Source organism: Scardinius erythrophthalmus (genome assembly GCF_964197995.2).
Source record: "Scardinius erythrophthalmus genome assembly, chromosome: 10".
Classification (NCBI taxonomy): Eukaryota; Metazoa; Chordata; class Actinopteri; order Cypriniformes; family Leuciscidae; genus Scardinius; species Scardinius erythrophthalmus.
The window spans coordinates 25,486,776-25,507,249 of record NC_138230.1 but is presented as its reverse complement, the minus strand read 5'-3'; the positions used below and the strand labels follow the sequence as shown (position 1 = coordinate 25,507,249).

The 20,474-nt window shown below is 45.7% G+C and overlaps 1 protein-coding gene across 1 annotated transcript in view; it reads left to right on the top strand.

Annotated features, from left to right (window-relative positions):
* Positions 1-20,474, top strand: part of ptprua (protein tyrosine phosphatase receptor type Ua) — a 446,907-nt gene that overhangs the window by 233,251 nt on the left and 193,182 nt on the right. Inside the window, exon 5 of the mRNA XM_081375841.1 lies at positions 18,997-19,112. Coding sequence (XP_081231967.1) covers positions 18,997-19,112 — 116 coding nt within the window. The remainder of the gene's footprint in view (positions 1-18,996; positions 19,113-20,474) is intronic.

Below are 20,474 nucleotides of genomic sequence, written 5' to 3'. Positions count from 1 at the left end.
AGGGAACTCTACACTACGTCAGAATGACGCTATGGGGAACGCCTCAGGCGTGACAGGTGTCTGAAATCAATATCAAATCACGGCAATCACATTGACCGGCGACAGCCCGTGAATCATTAACGTGAATGATTAACATGCGACCTGCAAGTATAAAAGGGCGCCTTGCAAACATGACAACATCTTTTCGTCTTCAGGGACTGTTTTGTCTGGTCTTAATGTCAAGCATTAACGGCAATTAGAAAATGAAGCGCACACTTAAGGCAAGTCCTAAGGTAAGAATTTCATTATATGTGTTGACCCGTGCCCAAGGTTTTTGTTGCCGGGTGACACACATGAAATGTGCATTTTCTGTCTGAGTGAAGAGCACGCACGGGACGCTCTCGAGGGAGCGTCCTGTGCAAATAAAAAAAAAAAAAAAAAAACCCTCTCAGATGCGTCATCGACTGACGAGAGCGTGTTGCAGGTGGATGACGGAGACGTTTCTCCTACTGGTACTGCAGAGAGTGCTCTTCAGGACGGGCAAGAAATGGCTGATGAGGATGCATTAGATCCAGAGCCTCGTCAGCCATCCTGCCCCGTGTATGCTGAGCTGGTGGTTGATATGGGGCGCGCCGCCGACAAACTTCAGTTGCCATGGCGGCGCGCTCAGGGAGAGATCGCTCGCGGCAGGCTTGACGATCGATTTCTCCCTGAACATATGGCACCAGCTCAGGTGAGCCTTCCTTTCCTTCCTGATCTCCATACTGAGATCGAGAGGGCTTGGAAGAACCCATGCTCTGCTCATATTCACTGACATCAGCGGGGTGATTTCGCTGATGTTGAGTGGATCGGGAAGCATGGGTATGTGTCGATACCGCCGATTGACGAGACGTTCACAAAATATCTCGTGTCTGGGCGGGTGTCGACACTTAAAGCTCCAACCCTGCCATCCAAACCGCTTAAAGTATCAGCTCGTTTGAATGGCAGAGCATACACGGCAGCAGGTCAGGCCGGCGCTGCTCCCCATACCATGGCGGTGCTGCAAGCTTACCAGGCTGACCTGCTGTGGGATCTCGACCAGGGGGCGGGGCTGTCCCCTGAGGCGGTTGCTGAGCTGCGTCGAACCACAGTTTTGTCTCTCCGGGCCTGCTGCCGCGATCGGCTGATCGATGGCAGCGATGGTGGCCACGGAGAGGCATCTGTGACTTAACATGGCTGATATCGGGGAGAAAGAGAAATCCTTTTCTCCTCAATTCACCAGTTTCGCCTTCTAAGCTTTTTGGCACCTCCGTGGATGACGGTGGTTGGGAAGTTTAGAGAGGCGAAGGCACGCTCAGCTGCTTTTGAAACATGTATACCGCTGAGATCCGGGTCCAAGCCCAGGCAGACGGGAGGCCCTGGTCCCTCTCGGTCCGAGGACCGTAGACAGGACCAGAGGTCCAGTGTCGCCTCTCGTGCGCCCCCTCCATGGAGGAGTAGGACACAGAGAAGGCGAGCCTCCCGCAAGAAGAGGGATCTAAGGGAGGTCATCCAGCGCAAGCGCACACAGCGTGAGTAAGGGTTGATCTCCCTGGAGGGCCTTTTTCTACCAGCCCTCTCTCTCTTCCGGACTCCCCAGGCGTTCTTGCTACATCAGGCCTGGGGCTGGGCCCATGATAGAACTATGTTCTGTTGGCCCGCCTTGGCTTGATTAGTGTGAGCGCCTCTTTTAGGCATGTAAAAGTGGTGGACCCCAGGTTTTTGTGAATCTCTGGTGGAGTCTTCACTCCGCATGCCGCAGGTGAGCTGATTGGTCTTTTAAGAATATCTGTGTGTACAAATAACACTGACATTTATTTCTCTACAGACCTCGTTCCCTGTATAGACCTAGGGAGTCGTACTGGCAAGGAGGAATAAGGTAAAGTAAGTTTTGGACTTCAGGGCCCTGAAGCCTCCCCTCAGTTGGTGGCTGGAACGAATTAGGGAGAAGCTCAAAGAAGATTTGGCTTCCGTGCTGAGTGTGTGATGGCCTTCCGGTCATAACATTTTTTATGCGTGGTGGGCCGCCGCTCATTTCTGTTTAGCCTCAGGGCTATTAGCCACCCAGGGGTAGAGTAGTTGGTCTTCCTAAAAAAAAAAAAAAAAAAAGCTTTTTTGTTTAGGTTTAGACTGACGCTGGCGCTTCAGATAGATCTTATGTCTTACCTATCAGTTTGTGACATTTGTATCCTGAGTACTTCGCTCCCCTGAGCTCTGTAAGGTGTCAGTAGGTTGAGTGTTTCACAGCCTCTCAATCAAGTTGGCTTTGGCTCCTCTGAGCCCTCAGGTAGATCTATGCTTATGGGTCGGCCCTAACCCGGGCCGCCTCTGTAGCTGGCCTAGGCTATGTTTGGGATGTTGGAGGCGTTCTGCTAAGTATAGCTGCCGCATTCATTATGTGTTAGGCTTCCTCCCCTAGATTTCAGCCTCCTCCCTTAAATGGGAGTTGTTGGCCAAGGCCCGCCCCTTTCACTGCATTCAGGGGTGATAGAGTAATGCAGGGTGGTAGTTGAGGTATGATCCTTCAGGCGGGTCAGGCTGTCTTTCGCTCTGCGATGTGATAGTTTGCCAGACCCTGTCGAACAGAGCTACTTGTTTTTAGGCCTCTAGAGCTGGCTCCACTCAGCCCGTTGAGCTGAACCACTCGAACGATGGGTGAAGGTTGGTTGGCTTGCAAGCAAGCTCCGCTTCCCCAGGCTGGGCACAGGACAAATCCCTGTCACCCTTTGGAGCCACTTGCAGGCCCGCTCCCTGTCTAACATTTCAGGGGCATATGGTGTTTCTCCCCCACTAAACGCGGGGTAGTTTTGAGTAATCCATTCTCAGCTCTGTATTATCTACCTCACACCACGATGGCTCCGGGTGAGCAGGGAGTTCTAACTACATTTCATTCCGGTATTTGAACTCCGCTCCCTTGAAGCCAGAGCATTGCCATGAGCTGATGCCCATGCATTTAGTAGGTAGGCCCTTAAAATGGGGCCTCCACTAGGCAGAGTGGCGTATGTTGTACTCCCCTGCTATGAGGGTATTGCTTTTTGCTGAGTACACTGCCTTTGGCAATGTGATTAGGTGCCAGGATGCTGTAAGTGCTGTAGTAACAGTTTTTCTGCCTTGAAGGCTGCACAGTTAGGTAGTAGGCCCCAGCAGGCCTCCTTGACCGGGTAGCCCCTAAGATAGGGCTCCTAGGCCAGCTCACCTTCGTTGGTTGGCCCTGGTAGTTCGGGCAGAAGACTCACTACCGAGTAGTAGGTCTTAACAGGCCTCCTCGGAGGTGGGTCACAACATTGTGGAGCATACACTAGGTCAAAACTTTAGGAAAGTTTTTTATTAGTATGGTTCCAGCAGTGTTCATTAAAGTAGCAGAAAGACTCGCTATCAGCTAGTAGGCTCGACCGGGCCTCCCTGTTAGGCGAGTCCCCAGCAGCAGTCACATCCAGCTGATTAGACTGTTTCAGGAAGTAGGCCTCTTCAGGCCTCCCTGGAGATGGGCTCCCACATTTTTTGTGGGGGTCAGGTAGTAGGCTTTACTAGGCCTCCCTGAGGGCTAAATCCCTCATACTGTGGTACTAAGTGGCCCTGAGGTTGAACTATCAGTTAGTAGGCCTCATAAGGCCTCCCTGAAGGCAAAGCCCCATAGACAGTCAACTGGAATGCCAGTCTGGCCCAATGTCAGCTGTGGTTTTCAGGTAGTAGGCCTCTCCAGGCCTCCCTGAAAGTAAGCTCCTTCATGTCATGGTTCTCTGGTAGTAGGCCTCACCAGGCCTCCCTGGAGTTGAGTTCCAACATACTTTGAGTTTCCACTTAATGTGGTTTTTCTGGTAATGGGTAGTAGGCCTCTCTAGGCCTCTCTGTAAGCGAACTCCCATGTACTGTGGTAGGCTTCAGTAGGCCTCCCTTAAGTTGAGCTCCCACGTTTTGTGGTTGTCATGTAGCAGGCCTCTCCAGGCCTCTCTGTAAGTGAACTCCCATGCACTGTGGTTATCAGGTAGTAGGCCTCACTAGGCCTCCCTGAAGTTGAGCCCCCGCATACTGTGGTTGTCATGTAGTAGGCCTCTCCAGGCCTCTCTGTAAGTGAACTCCCATGCGCTGTGGTTATCAGGTAGTAGGCCTCACTAGGCCTCCCTGAAGTTGAGCTCCCACATACTGTGGTTGTCATGTAGTAGGCCTCTCCAGGCCTCCTTGAAGGGTTAGCTCCCACTTACTGTGTGTTCCACTGAGCATGGTTTTTCAGGTAGTAGGCCTCTCCAGGCCTCTCTGAAAGTGAGCTCCCACGTTTTGTGGTTATCAGATAGTAGGCTTCACCAGGCCTCTCTGAAGGTGAGCTCCCACATACTGTGGTTGTCAGGTAGTAGGCCTCTCCAGGCCTCTCTGAAAGTGAGCTCCCACGTTTTGTGGTTATCAGATAGTAGGCTTCACCAGGCCTCTCTGAAGGTGAGCTCCCACATACTGTGGTTGTCAGGTAGTAGGCCTCTCCAGGTCTCCCTGAGTAGTTTCACTGTGGTGCTGGGTTTTGTAAGCTAGTGGCCGCTTACTTTCAGTTTAGCAGACCTTATCAGGCAGCTACCGAAGGTGAGCTTGCGCACTGGCTCGACTCAAGTTTGTATTCTCTGCTACGGGTTCCCTCCTGGAACCTCTTTATCCTGCTACAGCCTGGTTGCCTACCAGGTAGATCTAATGCTCCCCTCACTGAGGGTCAGTATGAGTATGTGGTCTCCTGAGTCTGATCAGTCGGTCGTAGGCCTCTCATGAGGCCTCCCAGTTAGATCAGTCCTTAGGCCCTCACAGGCCTCCTTAGTGTTTTGAAACACAAACACTGGGTTGATCCGTGGATCGAGTAGAGAAACTCCCCTCGCTGGCAAGGGTTGTAAAGCACTATGCTGAGTCATACTCTCCAGGATATCCCGTCTCTGAGATCCGGTCCGAGTGGTTTACTGCCTGCTTCGCAGTCCCTCGGGTTGGATGCCTTCCTAAAGGCAAGTGTCCAGAGGCTCTGTCTTCGGACAGACAGGAAGTGGCCAGACTGTAGTGTCTTATATGGTGACACCAGGTCAGGCCTGCCTGGTGGTATTTCAGGTGGCACGTTCCCCTGAATAGTGACTGGCTGGGGTTCCCTCAGGTTCCCTAGCCACATTCCCTAGAAGGGACCCCTTCTAAGAAGTTGAAGTTGTGGTCCTAGGCCCTTGAGCAGGCCCAGGTAGACCTTTCACTAAACTATGTTTATGGAGGTTTTCTGTGGTGTCATTTAGCTTGGGCTATGACCGTAGGGAGTGCTGTCACTGACAGCTCAGTGTGACCTGGGGGTGAGTGGTACTAGCGTTCATTTGAATTGCCGGTTCTGACAGTTGTCACTGCCTTTGGCATGCACTCCCCTTAGCATGGTGGCGTTGGTATATCGTTCCCCATAGCGTCATTCTGACGTAGTGTAGAGTTCCCTTTCGAAAGGGAACGTCTCAGGTTACGACTGTAACCTATGTTCCCTGAGAACAGGGAACGAGACACTACGTCTTCCTGCCATGCCTCGGGGCCTGCCTGCAACAGTCCCTTCAGACGATAGGATGTTGTCATGTTTGCAAGGCGCCCTTTTATACTTGCAGGTCGCATGTTAATCATTCACGTTAATGATTCACGGGCTGTCGCCGGTCAATGTGATTGCCGTGATTTGATATTGATTTCAGACACCTGTCACGCCTGAGGCGTTCCCCATAGCGTCATTCTGACGTAGTGTCTCGTTCCCTGTTCTCAGGGAACATAGGTTACAGTCGTAACCTGAGACGTTTTCAAATCTTAACCACACAGAACAAAAGCACGTAACATCCAGTCGGTGAAGCTTGTTCGCTCTCATTAGCTGTATCCCCTCAAAGGCAGCCTGATCAAGAGTCAGGGAGGCTCCAAATCCATCGGGAGCAGTAAAATAATCGTAATGAAACCACACAATTGATGATTTTTGGGGACAAAGGGCCTCGTTTACACTGCAGGTATTGATGCCCAATTCTGATTTGTTGCCTATATCCGTTTTTTTTTTTTTTTGCGTCCGTTTACACGTTCTTTCAACTGTGACCCATATCCAATTCATGTGTTTACACTTGCCATACTATCTGAAACGTCGCACATGCTTAAAGGGGGTTCTTCCACAGATGGACGAACACGAAATATGCTTGATGCTAGCTTTGCGATATATGCGAAGTTCACCAAACATCACCATGATTTTGAGGCGGAGGAGAACGAAAAGGGCCATCATTGCAGCCTGCGCATGCTTCGGTTATTGTGTGCGAGAGAGATCTCGGACTGGTGGGAACATACAACACGATCTCATGAAAGTGCGTATCTATAGGCTACCACTAATTTTATTTCTTGTTCCATGTATGATATGCACTGTAAACCCCTTGGGTAGGAATAAGGGTGTGGAGTGCGTGCGTATTACACGCCATAAAGTGCATATCATATACATGCGAAAACTGCGTATCATATGCACGCAAAAACTATTTTTGGCGTAAATGGCACGAGAAATAAAATTTGTGCTATAGATACGCACTTTCATGAGACTGTGGTGGGCTTTAACGAGGAGCAGTGGGTCCGAAATTTTAGGATGAGCAAGCCAACCTTTGATATGTTGTGTCAACTTGTGTCCACATTCCTCTCCTACGACGACACAACCTTGTGTCGGGCCATTCTGTCCCTTTGCAGATGCGCTTTGGGGTTGCTCTCATCATTAAACCGCGGCGACATTGCCTAATGCCTCAGAAAATCCGATCAGCCTGTTTACATGACAGTCGCATTGGCACATATCCGATTTATATCTGATTTATTTCCACATATGAACGAGGCCTGAAACCGATTTCGAAATATCCGAACGCATGCGTTTTTTTCCTGTTTACACTGTCATAGAACACATCCGATCTTTGTCACATATGAGCAAAAAGTCGGAATTGGGTCACATTTCACTGACAGTGTAAACAAGGCCAAAATGTCAGGTGCAACAAGCCTCGAATCGCTAACTTGAGAACTTTAGCCTTCTCTTTAATTCTAAATACATTATAAATGTTTTTTGTTTGTTGTTTGAAAAGTAGTAAAGCAGTTTTATTATTAACATTAAAAATACTTTTGCCACCAAATCAAATATCAGGAAGCCATTTTGTTTACACATAAGGACAAAGTAAGGACAAAGTAATAAAAAAGAAAAATTGCATAATAGAGAAGACCCCTGTAGACCCCCATGATTTTGTGCAAAGGTCAGTAAGTTTTATGCAAATATATGAAATTTGCAAGAGTAGTACCGTTTTCAAATGTTATATGGAATACCTACAAGAAACAATCTCCATGACTAAAAAATGCATGACATTTGTAAACAATATATTTTGTCTTAAATAAAGATTAAGATATGTAGTCACATATATTCAATTTGTAAAGACAATATTTTATTACTGCATTAAGGCAAGACGCTACAGGCAAACCTTTTTTTTTCCTCCCGTTCAGTTTTTATATTCTGGGCTAACTTGCTTCCAAAACATGTCTTCTTTTAGTTGAAAGAAAACATACATTTTATTTCTATTTACATCTCTAGATTTCAATTACAATATAACTTTAAAGGCCGTTTTTTCAAACTTTGCAGTTTTATCTATATTTTACAGAAGGGTTTGTTCATATAACATTGTGCCTGTATATAATTCTTTTTTCTAAATTCAGGTATGGTGTTTTTTTCTGAATGTTAACATTATTTTCCGATTTATGGATTTATAAAAAGAGTTATCCAAAATTCTCCCTATAAAAAAACTTTATCTCTAATAATGTCAACTAAATGAAGAAAAAAAAAAAGAAAAAAAAAAGATTTTTTTAACCAGGCTAAATCCAGTGTTTATGTTCTGGAAATGTGCAAATTAGTGGATATTTAATTAGATTAGGTTATATTAGAGTGCATCATTTTGCATATGTAAACATAACGTTTCAGTTCCAAAAAAAAACAACAACAATTGTGTTAATGCACTGTGACTAATCAACTGGGAAAGGACGGTGATATATTTTTCCATTGATGATTTTGGTCCAACAATTTTGTTGAAATTATATAAAACATGTTTTTAAGAATAAGAAACCAACATGAATACACTTCTAAGAATTTGGTAAACAGAAATAAAAAGAGAAGGAATATGGATTATGGGAGGATTCTATTAAGCAGTTTCAGATTCACTGATCAGTGGCCAAATTTAGGATGTCAGTGAACTATAGAGACAATGGCCCTCATTTATCAAAAGTGCGTACACCAAATTTCCAGCGTACACCGGGCGTACACCCAAAACCACGGTGACTTTGAGATTTATCAATATGGACTTTGGCGTACGGCACGCTCAAATCCTACACCTGCTCAGGAGGTGGTGTACGCACGTTTTGAGTGCGGGAATGCGCAGAAAAACAATTCCTAACACCACAAAACGCACTGACAAACTAAAAGATATAATATATTATGACCCACTGTAAAAAAACAGCAACATAGTAATTATAAAATTAAGTGTTTATTTTTGTGCAACATGGACTTCAATGTTTAATTTGTGTGACTTTACCAAAGCATTTGATTTGTAGGCATATGTATTCCTTAAGTTGCGAGCCTGTGCGCTTTACCTGACGTTTTGTTTATACTTTCGCCTGGCTCCGCAGCGCGAGTCTCCGCAGACTGCGCGCGCACCTCCCCAAACGAACGAGGCGTTTATACTTGACGCGCTCGCCGTTGTACTATTCTTTGAAACGATGGTTAGGCCAGGGTTAGGCCCGGCAGGTATGCACGGACTGGGTTTAGAAATGAAAGGCTTTCAATGACCAAAAAAATAATTCAGACTGACAAAATAATAAAAATGCCATTCTTCTTATTTTAAATAATAATAATAATACAAATAATAATAACGACATTCTTCTTCTAAATAACAATAAGCGTCATTAATAATAAAAATCTAGAAATCAATTTTGTTTCTTTCCACTTCCCTGGTTTCGCTTTCTCTTTCTCAAAGAAGTTTCTCTTTAATTTGCCGTCTTCCGTGTGTCCATGGCGTAAAATGAGGGCGTGGGGGGAGCGGAGACTTGAATATATAGGGGCGTGTTATTCTAATGACGATCGTTTTCAGCCGCGGCATTTATCAAGGGCAGGTATTGCGTACACCAGAATTTCAAAGGTACGCACAGCTTCATAAATCAGGCGATGAGAGGAGTGTAAGCATAATCTTACGCCAATATATACGCCCGTTTCTACGCAAGATTGATAAATGAGGGCCAATGTGACAAAAACAGGCCATTGTGTTTACCCAGAATCCTGTGCTCTTGCCAAAGGCAGCACTGTGAGGTTTTTACTCAGATACCACACAGTTCCAGAACTAGAGCGAAATTATGCCGCTGGAATCACAACCAGGCTTGTCTGTCCTACATTTCCCTTGTTTGCTTTACGGATATTTTTTAAATAGGCTAGACAGTGGCTAGTCTGAATGTCTGAACAACTATTCAGCCTCAAATAAAAGTTCAGGTTCATTTCAACAAGACACCAATCGTTTCTCGAAGACCTTTCAGGAGGTGTTCTTCCATTCAAAAACAGAAGTACAGAGGTCAATTGGAATGTAAAGTAATTTGAGATGTTTTAAAAAGTTTACCTTGATCACGTCAAGAGATGATGAAAACAACAGCAAGATGGTCAACATTGTCATTAAACAATATGTAGATGAAAACGCTGAATTGATGGCTGTAGTGTCTTTGTTAAAGAGAATGCATTTAGTGCAACTTCTCAGGGAGTGTTTCATGCTAACAGTCCGACAGTTACTTTCTCTACAATTTTCTTCAGAAAAATCATATTATCCATTATGGAAAAGCAAAAATGTATTCTCACAAATATTCTGCGCATCCTGTTCCAGTTTGATTGTCTTTTTTTATTTTTAACCCTTGTGTGGTGTTCATATTTTTGTTACTCAGCCAGTGTTCGTGGGTCTGGTGGACCCGCTGCATTTTTGGGTTTTTAATTCAACACAATCAAAAATGTTATGTTAAAATACTCAACAGATGTTTACTTCATCCCAATTACAAGCTATATAAACAGCATATATGGTCAATATTTTATCTTTACCTTTGTTAGATCACATTTAAGAATTGCAACCTTGTGTGGGAATGGCAGGAGTAGAAGCACAAAACGTACTCGGTTACTAACGTAACCTCGGTTCTCTCTAGAAGAGGGAACGAGTACTGCGTTTTATCAAAACGCTACGGGAAAAGTCTCTTTTCACGAAACACTGAAGCAAAAAATTATCCTTTAATTTTCATATATGTAAAACGCGTTGCGGCAGCAGCAGACAGCTATGGCGAGACGGCTTGCTCGCTCATTGGCTGCTCTGCGGCAACTGCTTAAGCCTATCGAGCGAGGCCTGGGATGACATCAGGCCAATGAGGGCGCTTCGCGCCCTCCTCGCCACTTCCCGCCGAAACGGGCGTGGCTTACCTCTATAAAAGGAGCTCGAGAAGGCTGACTCACTTGATTTTGATCGCCGAAGCGAACCAGAGTGAACCGTACGCACGGCAGAGAACGCAGTACTCGTTCCCTCTTCTAGAGAGAACCGAGGTTACGTTAGTAACCGAGTACGTTCTCTTACGAGAGTCCTCTCGTACTGCGTTTTATCAAAACGCTACGGGAACCCCTTGCAAAACGCTGTGCGTGCTGGGATAAAAAACACTGATCACCGGAAGCTTTTTCAGGCATACAGTGCATAATCACCAGATTGACTCACACAGAGTCAGGGAATAAGGGTGAGAGCCTTAATTCCCTAAACTTTAGCGTCGTAGAATAAACATGTCCACAGACGCAAGTATAATCATCACATAGACAGGGTAGGGAACCTGAACTAATGCGGAAAATGTGGGTCTTACACAGTTCTGCCCAAGATAGTCGGTAGCGCATAGCGCATGAGTTTCAGCGGTCTGACTAGACGGCCGAACAGATTACACCGACAAAAGCTTAGCCTGCAAGGCGGGAACCTCTAGGTTATAAAACCTGATAAATGTAGACGGCGAGGCCCAGCCTGCCGCCGTACATATATCCTGTAGGGAAATCCCGCTGGACCAAGCCCACGAAGAAGCAACGCTTCTCGTAGAGTGCGCTCTGACTCCCAACGGGCATGGAATGCCCTTGGCAGTATAAGCCAGCGCTATGGCGTCAACTATCCATCTGGATAGACTTTGTTTCGAAACAGCCATTCCTTTGGAACGTCCGCTGAACGAGACAAAGAGCTGCTCTGTCTGTCTGAAGACAGCAGAGCGGGACATATAAGCTCTTAAAGCCCTAACAGGGCAAAGAAAACTCGAGTCCCCTTCCTCACTCGATGCCGGCAGGGCAGCCAGGGATATGACCTGAGCCCGAAAAGGCGTGTTGAGGGATTTCGGCACATAGCCATGCTTAGGTTTGAGTATGACTTTAGAGTCATTAGGACCAAACTCCAAGCACGCCGGGCTCACAGAGAGCGCGTGCAGGTCGCTTATGCGCTTCACTGAAGCGAGAGCCATCAAAAACACTGTTTTGAAAGACAAATGTTTGAGGCTAATAGACTGGATAGGCTCGAAAGGGGCACCTTTCATGGCCGCTAGGACCGTAGAAAGGTCCCACAAAGGAACTGAAGGAGGTCTGGGCGGATTCAGTCTCCTAGCTCCCCTGAGGAAGCGGATGACTAAATCATTCCTTCCCAGCGACTGACCCAGCGTTGAACCAAAGAACGCTGAAATAGCCGCCACATACACTTTGAGCGTGGAAGGGGATCTGCCCTTATCCAGCAGCTCTTGTAGGAAGGAGAGAACCTCCGTTACCTCACATTCGAGGGGTGAAATGCTCCGAGCTGTACACCAGCCGGAGAAAACCGACCACTTCGAAGCATAAAGCCGCCGTGTCGACGGTGCTCTAGCCTGAGTGATGGTGTTCACGACTCCCTCTGTGAGACCAACGGGTATCCGTTGAGCACCCACACATGAAGGGACCACAGTTCCGGGTGTGGGTGCCAAATCGAGCCCCCGGCCTGCGAGAGGAGATCTCTCCTCAACGGCAGTGGCCATGGAGCGATATCTGCCAACTGCATCAGAATTGGGAACCATATCTGGTTCTCCCAGAACGGAGCTACAAGCAGGACTGGGCATTTCGTTTCCGTGACCCGTTCCAGCACCTGTGGCAGGAGGGAGACGGGGGGAAAAGCGTATAACGGGCAGCGCGGCCACCTCCGGGACAGCGCGCTGTCGGTCTTTGAAAAGAACGCGGGGCAGTGCGCGTTTTCGCGGGACGCGAAAAGGTCCATCTCCGCTCTGCCGAATCTCTCCCACAACAGCCGGACTGTTTGTGGGTGTAGAGACCATTCGCCCGGGGGAACATTGTTCCTGGACAGTTCAGCGTTTCGCCAGCCTGTACAGGGATATGGATTTCAGACCGCCCTGGCGATTTATGTAGGACACCACAGCCATGTTGTCCGAACGGACTATGACGTGTTCGTCCTTGATGTGGGGACAAAAACGCGTCATCGCGTTGTGCACTGCCAGCATTTCTAGGCAGTTTATGTGTAGGAGCTTTTCTCGTTCCGACCACAGGCCGAAGAACGGTCTGCCCTCGAGCAGAGCTCCCCATCCCGAGGTGGATGCGTCTGTCGACACCATCCTCACTCTCGAGGAAGTCCCCAGGCTTACACCTGATTGGTACCAGTCGTCCGCCGTCCAAGGCGCCAGGGCTGAAACACAGCTCTGATCGACCTTGAGGCGTAATCGACCGGTCGCCCACGCTCTGCGCGGTACCCGCGTTTTCAACCAGAACTGCAGCGGGCGCATGCGGAGCAAGCCCAGCCGGAGAACTGACGATGCTGAAGCCATGAGACCCAGCATCTTTTGAAACTTCCTGAGCGGGGTGACAGCGCCGCGGCGGAAAGACCTCGCCGCGCGCTGAATGATCAACACGCGCTGTGGTGACAGCCGCGCTGTCATAGACTGTGAGTCCAGAACTACGCCCAGAAACAAAATCGTTTGACTGGGGTTCAATGAACTCTTTGTCCAGTTGACTGTGATACCAAGATTCTCGAGGTGATCGAGTAAAATGGTTCTGTGCTCCACGAGCTGTGATCGTGATTGAGCTAGGATCAACCAGTCGTCCAAATAGTTCAGCACTCGCATGCCTCTGAGTCTGAGAGGAGCGAGCGCTGCGTCCATGCATTTCGTAAATGTACGGGGTGCTAGGGACAAGCCGAATGGCAGGACTGTATACTGGTATGTCTGACCCTCGAAGGCGAATCTAAGTATCGCCTGTGGTGTGACGGAGCGCGCTCTGATCGCCGTGCGACAGAGGCGCTTCGGGGGATACAAACATAGGCGTTATGCCTGTGGCATTTGAGGCGGGGCGCGCGCTTAATACAGCGGGCGAGACGCTCGTCCTCGACCTTACTACAGTGCTTAGCTGAGTGAGGGAGGACTGAGAAAGTCTCATAGGACCCATGTGAGCGAGTAGATGTGGGCTGGGAGCGGGCACATTTACTGCTTTGGGCGCGGCGTCTGCCTGAGCAGAGCGCGCGCTCACAGTTCTCGTTTTTACAGAGAGCCTGTGATGTGTTAGACATAGTGTTCGTGGGCACTGGGAAGTGGGCACTCTCACTATGCTGGAAGCGCAACCGACCTGAGTCGATTTTATGTGCGCGGGCCCTACGTGTAGGGCTGTGCTTATGTGTAGTGATGGGCACTGAGGAGTGTGCATCGAGACTACATTTATAGCACCATCGGCCGTGGCCGGGACACCAGAAAATACACTCTTTTTGAGATTTATCTGGGTAGCCGTGAGAACGGCTTTTGTGTGCAGGCAAGCGGGCGGCAGTGCAGGCTTGCTCTCTGCAGAAAACACTGGAACAGTCGCAAACCTTGGGACTGAAACAGCGGGGCACTTGGGTGGGAGGCCGGCCGCAACGGGACTCACACACCTGCGCTTTCCCAGGCTTGCTAGGACTTCTTCGGCACTTCCGGTTTTACCACAACCCTCGATCGCGGCCCGCGCGAAGAGGGGCGCCGGGCGCTGGACCGAGAGCGGGGCCTCGAGCTGCGCTGTTGTGGCTGCTGCGAAGAGGCGGCCGAAGGCGGGGGCTGAGGCTGAGAGCTCCGCGGAGTCCGTTTGTCACGAACCGCTGCAGAACCGGAGCGCTTCGGCAGGAAGTGCTTGAAGGCTTGAGACGCTTTCTGGGCCTCGGTAAATCTCTCCACGAACTCGGAGAGAGAAGAACCAAAAAGGCCGGTGGAAGACAGCGGGGCATCGAAAAAACGCAGTGCGCTCGGAATCGGCCATCTCCGTGAGCGTCAGCCATAAGTGCCTCTCAGCGACAGTGGCGGAAGCCATACACCGTCCCATGGCTTGTGCGGCGGCTTTAGTAGCTCGGAGCGTGAGATCTGAAGCGCTCCTTAAATCCGCGATGCAGATAGCGTCAGGTCCCATCTCGTCCAGCTTACGGAGGAGATCACCCTGGTAAATCTGCAGCGTAGCCATGGTGTGTAGCGATGACGCGGCCTGCCCAGCGGCGGAGAAGATTCGCGCGAGCAGCGTCGACGTCATGCGGCAGGCTTTGGAAGGCAACACCGGTTTAGTCCGCCGTCCAGCAGAGGGCGGGCAAAGGTGGGTCGCTATCGCCTGTTCCACCGGCGGAAGAGAGAGGTAGCCTCGGTCACTGGCATTATCCAGAGAGGAAAATGCGGGTGACACAGATGAGCGCGTCCGCGCAGAGTAGGGCGCGTTCCAAGCCTTCGCAACTTCTTCATGTAACTCAGGAAGAAAAGGAGCGGGCTTAGATTCCGGAGAAGTGCGCTCACCAGGGAGGAAGCTACCATCCAGCCGGGTTCGAGAGGGGGGCTCCGGTGCAGACCACTCGAGGCCGAGGCTCGCCGCGGCCAGCGCGAGTACCCGCATGAGCTCCGTCTCTATGTTGGCTCTCGTTGAGGGCTTGCGGGCAGGAGGCGCGAGATCCTCAAAGCTCGCCCAATCCTCGCTGCCTGAAGGAATCCTTCTCCCCCGACGCGGCCTCTGAACCGACTTCCTCTGATGAAGCGGCGGCAGACTGCGGGCGCTGGGCATCAGGAAGTGATTCGAGAGAGGCCGGTGAAGCTGGCGGGCGAACCAGCGAGCTTGGTCGGGCTGGAGCGGGTTCCGGGACCCGCTGCGAGCGGCGCTTCTTACGGCGCGGCATCGCGGCGGTGAATGCAGGCTTGGAAAAGGATGCCAGGCGAGTCCTCAGAGTCACCATCGGCAAAAGCTCGCAGTGAGGGCATCCGCCGTCAGCGAGCGCGAGCGCTGCATGGTCCTCACCCAGGCAGGAAACACAGATGACGTGCTTGTCTCCCTCGGTGAGTGGGGCTCGGCACGAGCCGCAGGAAGGCATCTTTAAAAAGACGCAGCTCTTTTAGGGGTGAGTGTTGCAGAGAACACACACACACACACAGAAAAGCAATAGTATGAAAGGATATAGGCGTCGGAAAGCGCAGCAGGTACGGCTGTAGAAGGCGGCGTTGGCCAGCGGCTTCGAGGGCTCGTCCCGCTGATGTGCTTGCTTCAACGACGCTGCTTCCGTGATCCAGCGATGCGTGCGCTTCGCTGAAGAGATTAAAATCAAGTGAGTCAGCCTTCTCGAGCTCCTTTTATAGAGGTAAGCCACGCCCGTTTCGGCGGGAAGTCGGTTCGGTTCTAAAACGCAGTACGAGAGGACTCTCGTAAGAGAACTCACTCTTGCACTCTTTCACACTTACACACAATCTCTCTCTCACACGCACACACACACACACACACACACTCATGCAGACACATACACACACCCACAACACACACACCCACAATACACACACAGACACACACAAAACACACACCCCCCCCCACACACACACACACATACACACACACACACACACACACTCACTTGGATATGTGGTGTATGGTCACTCTCCATAGGCATAATGGTTTTTCTAATGTACAAACTGTATAATATATCCCCCTACACTAACCCTACCACTAAACCTACCAATCACAGAAAACTTTTGGCATTTTTTGAATTTCAAAAAACACCATTTAGTATGTTTTAGTATGAGGACACAGATGTCGTCATAAACCAAGTTTACGTTGTAATACCCATGTCATTATACACATTTGTGTCCTCATAAACCATATACAAGAACATACACACACTAACAGCAGACCCTGACAGGAGGAGGACAGAGTAAAGGTACACAGGACCTACAATTTCCACACTTTTATTAGCCCCAGGTCCAGTGGACCCGAACATCCTGTGTGTAATATAAATGTGTAGGGGGGTGTACAGTGTGTTTTCATTGAAAATGTGTTCTGATATATATTCCTCACAGAAAATGAGCCAAGGCCAATGAGTCTCAGTTTGAAAAAATAATTAATTGTATCATTTTTCTTTTGATAAAAAATGAAAACGGGTCCAACAGACCCGAACACCATACAAGGGTTAAGTTATTTATATTTTTGGCTTTTTTTATACCTTTGTAGGATAGTGTAGAGACCAAACAGAGAGGGGAGTGGGATCGATATCGAACTCGGGTCACTGGAGGCGCAGTTGCACTATATGGCTCTGATGAAATGGTCCGAATGTCCCTTAAATTACAGTTTTTGCAATGTTCATTTTTCAAACAAATGGGTTTAGATTTCAAAATAATGAAATTTAAAATAATTTTAAAAAGTCATTATCTAGTTAAATGTATTTCTAAAATCTAAATACTAATTTACTTTTTTTTTTTTTTTTCATTAAGTTTAAATTGAATCAAACTATTTTTATCATTTTACCAACCGAACAAGCCCATGTAAAAAAAAGAAAAGAAAAAAGGTTTATCACAACACCATGTGATTACAATAATATGATGTTATTTTCTTCTGTGTTGGGCATTTTGAACACATTGTAAGTGTCCTCTCAATTTTTCCAAAATATTATCTACAATAACAAGACATGTGGGGTACATTGTTATGGTTTGCAATATTTTTGTGATTTCAATTCAAATTGGACCATCCAACCTATCTCTATCCGGCACATTGTTTACAGAATGGCTTGTTATATTGGAGCTTGAAGTTCTGTGTTGGCAGTGCGAAAACACTCGCAAGTAGAGGAACAAAGATTTACTCTCCGCTGAAAATTGCTGCCATCTTGTTTGTTTGGCACTAGACTTACAGTAATAGTCATTCTTAAAATCAATGTTATTTTACTCTTATATTCAATAACAGGGAATGCATCAGTGCAACCAATACATTCACACGGTATCACAGCAACAAAAATGGCAGTTAAGCCACCTACATCTTGCTTCAAATTATAAGTTACCTATTAAACAGACAGTAAAACACCACAGCTCTGGCCTCGCAGCTCGCTCAGGCAGAACACACTGAGATTTCATTGTATCCATTCACATCTGGCTTTTTTAAGTCATTGCCATAAGAAAGCCATCATTAAACTGCATGAACTTCAGATATTAGTGGCATGTTAGTAGACTGATGCAATTATAGAAGAGCTGGAAGGCCACTGAAAAGACACATTGTGTGAATGCAAACTAAGGGCTTTTCAAGAACCCGTCTTTAGGTAAAAGTTATAGGATTTTTGGTAACACTTTTTTACAGTGTACACTGTAACACAGACACTTAAAAATAAGTTTAACCAAATTTTCTTTAGATGGTGGTTTAAGCATTCAACGTTTGGAGACTTTTCATTATTATACTCTGAAAAATATAAGGCTTATAGGAATTGAACGTCTACCTCCTGCCTGGCCGTCTCTTTTGTTTTGCATTGGTTGCGTTGCATTCGCTCAGATTCACTCTGATGGAAAATTAAGCTGGCAGCGCTTGTATTTTCAGCAAAGTGACTGGAATAGGTGAAGTGCAGTCATGTTATGGCACTGGTGCTCTTGATAACATAGCGAGTAATGATTTGATGCTGAGCTGACAAGCACAGGCAGATAAGAACAAATGAGGCATTCCGTGGGCATGAAGACAAAACATGACGCTTAGAGATAAGTGATATGAATGGACTGTATAACAACTGGGGAAACGGTATAAATCATTTTTATTTTGCACCTTATTGAAAGATTGCGAGGGCCAAAAAGATTTAAGTAACAAATACTATACAGGGAACATGCACTGTTGGTTAAGATCAGAATATTGAAATATACACACACACAAAAAGATCATTAAATTATTATGTACAGAAATGTTTTTTTTTTTGTTTTTTTTAGTATTTAGTATAATGTTATTAACATAGTAATAATTTATGCACTGCCTGTTATTCCAATAAATAAGTACCACAGTAATACATTGATGATAGTACTTGTCTCTACACCAAATTGAACAAAACCTCAGGTTTCATAATTCTAAATATCGACACATAATGAATTAAAAACTAAAAATGAATGAATGAATGAAGGACTGAAAATAAGTTACAACTACTACTATAAGTATATCCAAACTTATATCCAGTGGAACGAGAATGATAAAGAACCCAAGAGCAGTTTATTAATAATCTTGAAGATCTCAAAACATAAACGTAAACTTCATTCAAGACATTAAACAAAACAACGGCACACTCTGTTAAGCACATTTATTACCAACGTTTGGGCACAACAAGTAGCCTTTGTCAAGGTATGAGGGTACTTGTTGTGCCGAAATTTTTAGAAATAAATGTGCTTAAAGGAATAGTTCACTTAAAAATGAAAATCCTGTCATCATTTACTCACCCTCATGTTATTTCAAACCTGTATGAATTTATTTTTTCTACAGGAATTTCATTTTTAAGTGAACTATTCCTTTAATAGAGTGTGCAGTTTTATATTATATTATATTATATTATATTATATTATATTATATTATATTATATTATATTATATTATATTATATTATATTATTAATTTGCACCTCATAAAGTGTGTGTTTGTTTTGCTGTTCTTTTTGAGTTTTAATTGGATAATATAGTAATAATTGTTACTTCTCTTTTTCCACAGATAAAGTGCCTCATTTCTCCAGACTTGGGGATGTGGAGGTGAACGCGGGGCAGAACGCCACATTTCAGTGTGTGGCAACTGGACGATCTGCTAAGACTGATCCCTTCCTGATGGAGGTTAGTGTGTATGAGGGAATTTGAATTGTCAGTCCAATATGACTTTTGCCTCAATAAACTCCTAATAATTGCTTATTAGTTAGTAAGTTAGTTGTTAATTTTAGGGTAGGAACTGGGTAGGATTAAGAGATGTAGAATATGTTCATGCAGAATAAGCCATTTGTGCTTTATAAGTACTAATAAACAACCAATATCCTAGTAATATGCATGTTAATAAGTAAATAGTTAAAAGTGAGAATTGGACTCTAAACTAAAGTGTGACCAAATTGTCATAAGCTGCTATTGCTTAATGAAGCAGCAAGCTTAGACAAACTATATTTAGGACTTTAAACTGCTGGAAGTCGGAAACATGTGACCTTCAGAAAAAAAAAAAAAAAAAACCTCATTAAAATTCAGTGCACTTCCTTTTTAATTAAGCAGCGGCAATTGCACTTCCCGGCCCTATTTAATGTGTAGAGGATAGTTGGACTTATTTTATTATTAAATGTCATTTATCTCTATGCGCAGTGTTACAAAAATATACACAAGTCAAACTTGAATAACAGTGAGTCAAGTAAAATATTTTTCAAAAATATTTGCCTTTTTGTTTTTGTAGAATATCTAATCATCTTTAAAACAAGATAAGTATCCTTGGAAGAAAATTACATAATATACTAATGCCTTTTTGGCACATTTTCTGTTGTTTTAAGATAAATATTGCTAAATATAAATTTTTATGTCTTAATTTTAAGAAATATTTTGCAGTGTAGAACATCGACAAAGCTCAACCCAAAATTGCTACAACACACTTTTCTGTTTGTGATAAGATTAGAATTTTCACCAATATAACTGTATTATAAACACAAATGTCTAGGGAAATGTATCTGGGGAGAAATATACATTTTCCTTTCAAAATGTGATGGAACACATGGAAGCATGGAATAAAACAAATTATAAGATAATTGCTACTATTTATCTTGCAATTCTGACTTTTTTCTCACAACTGCAAGATATAAACTCGCAATAGTGAGTTATTATGTCAGAATTGCAGGGTATAAACTCACAATTGCAAGAAAAAAAGTCATAATTGTGAGATATAAACTCGCAATTATGACTTTTTTCTACGAATTGAGTGTCTATATCTCGCAATTCTGAAGAAAAAAAAACTGAATTGTGAGGTAAGTCACAATTACTTTTATTTTTTTATTCAGTGGCAGAAACAAGCTTCCATAGGAGCATTTATAAACAAAATGCATTGTACTTAATGTGTTATGTATATCTCTACTTTGTAACTGTACCTTTTATAATGCATCACTGAAAACAGAATTCACTTACAGCTTCACTTACATAATCTTCTTGAGGAATTATATTTAGCATTCCCTT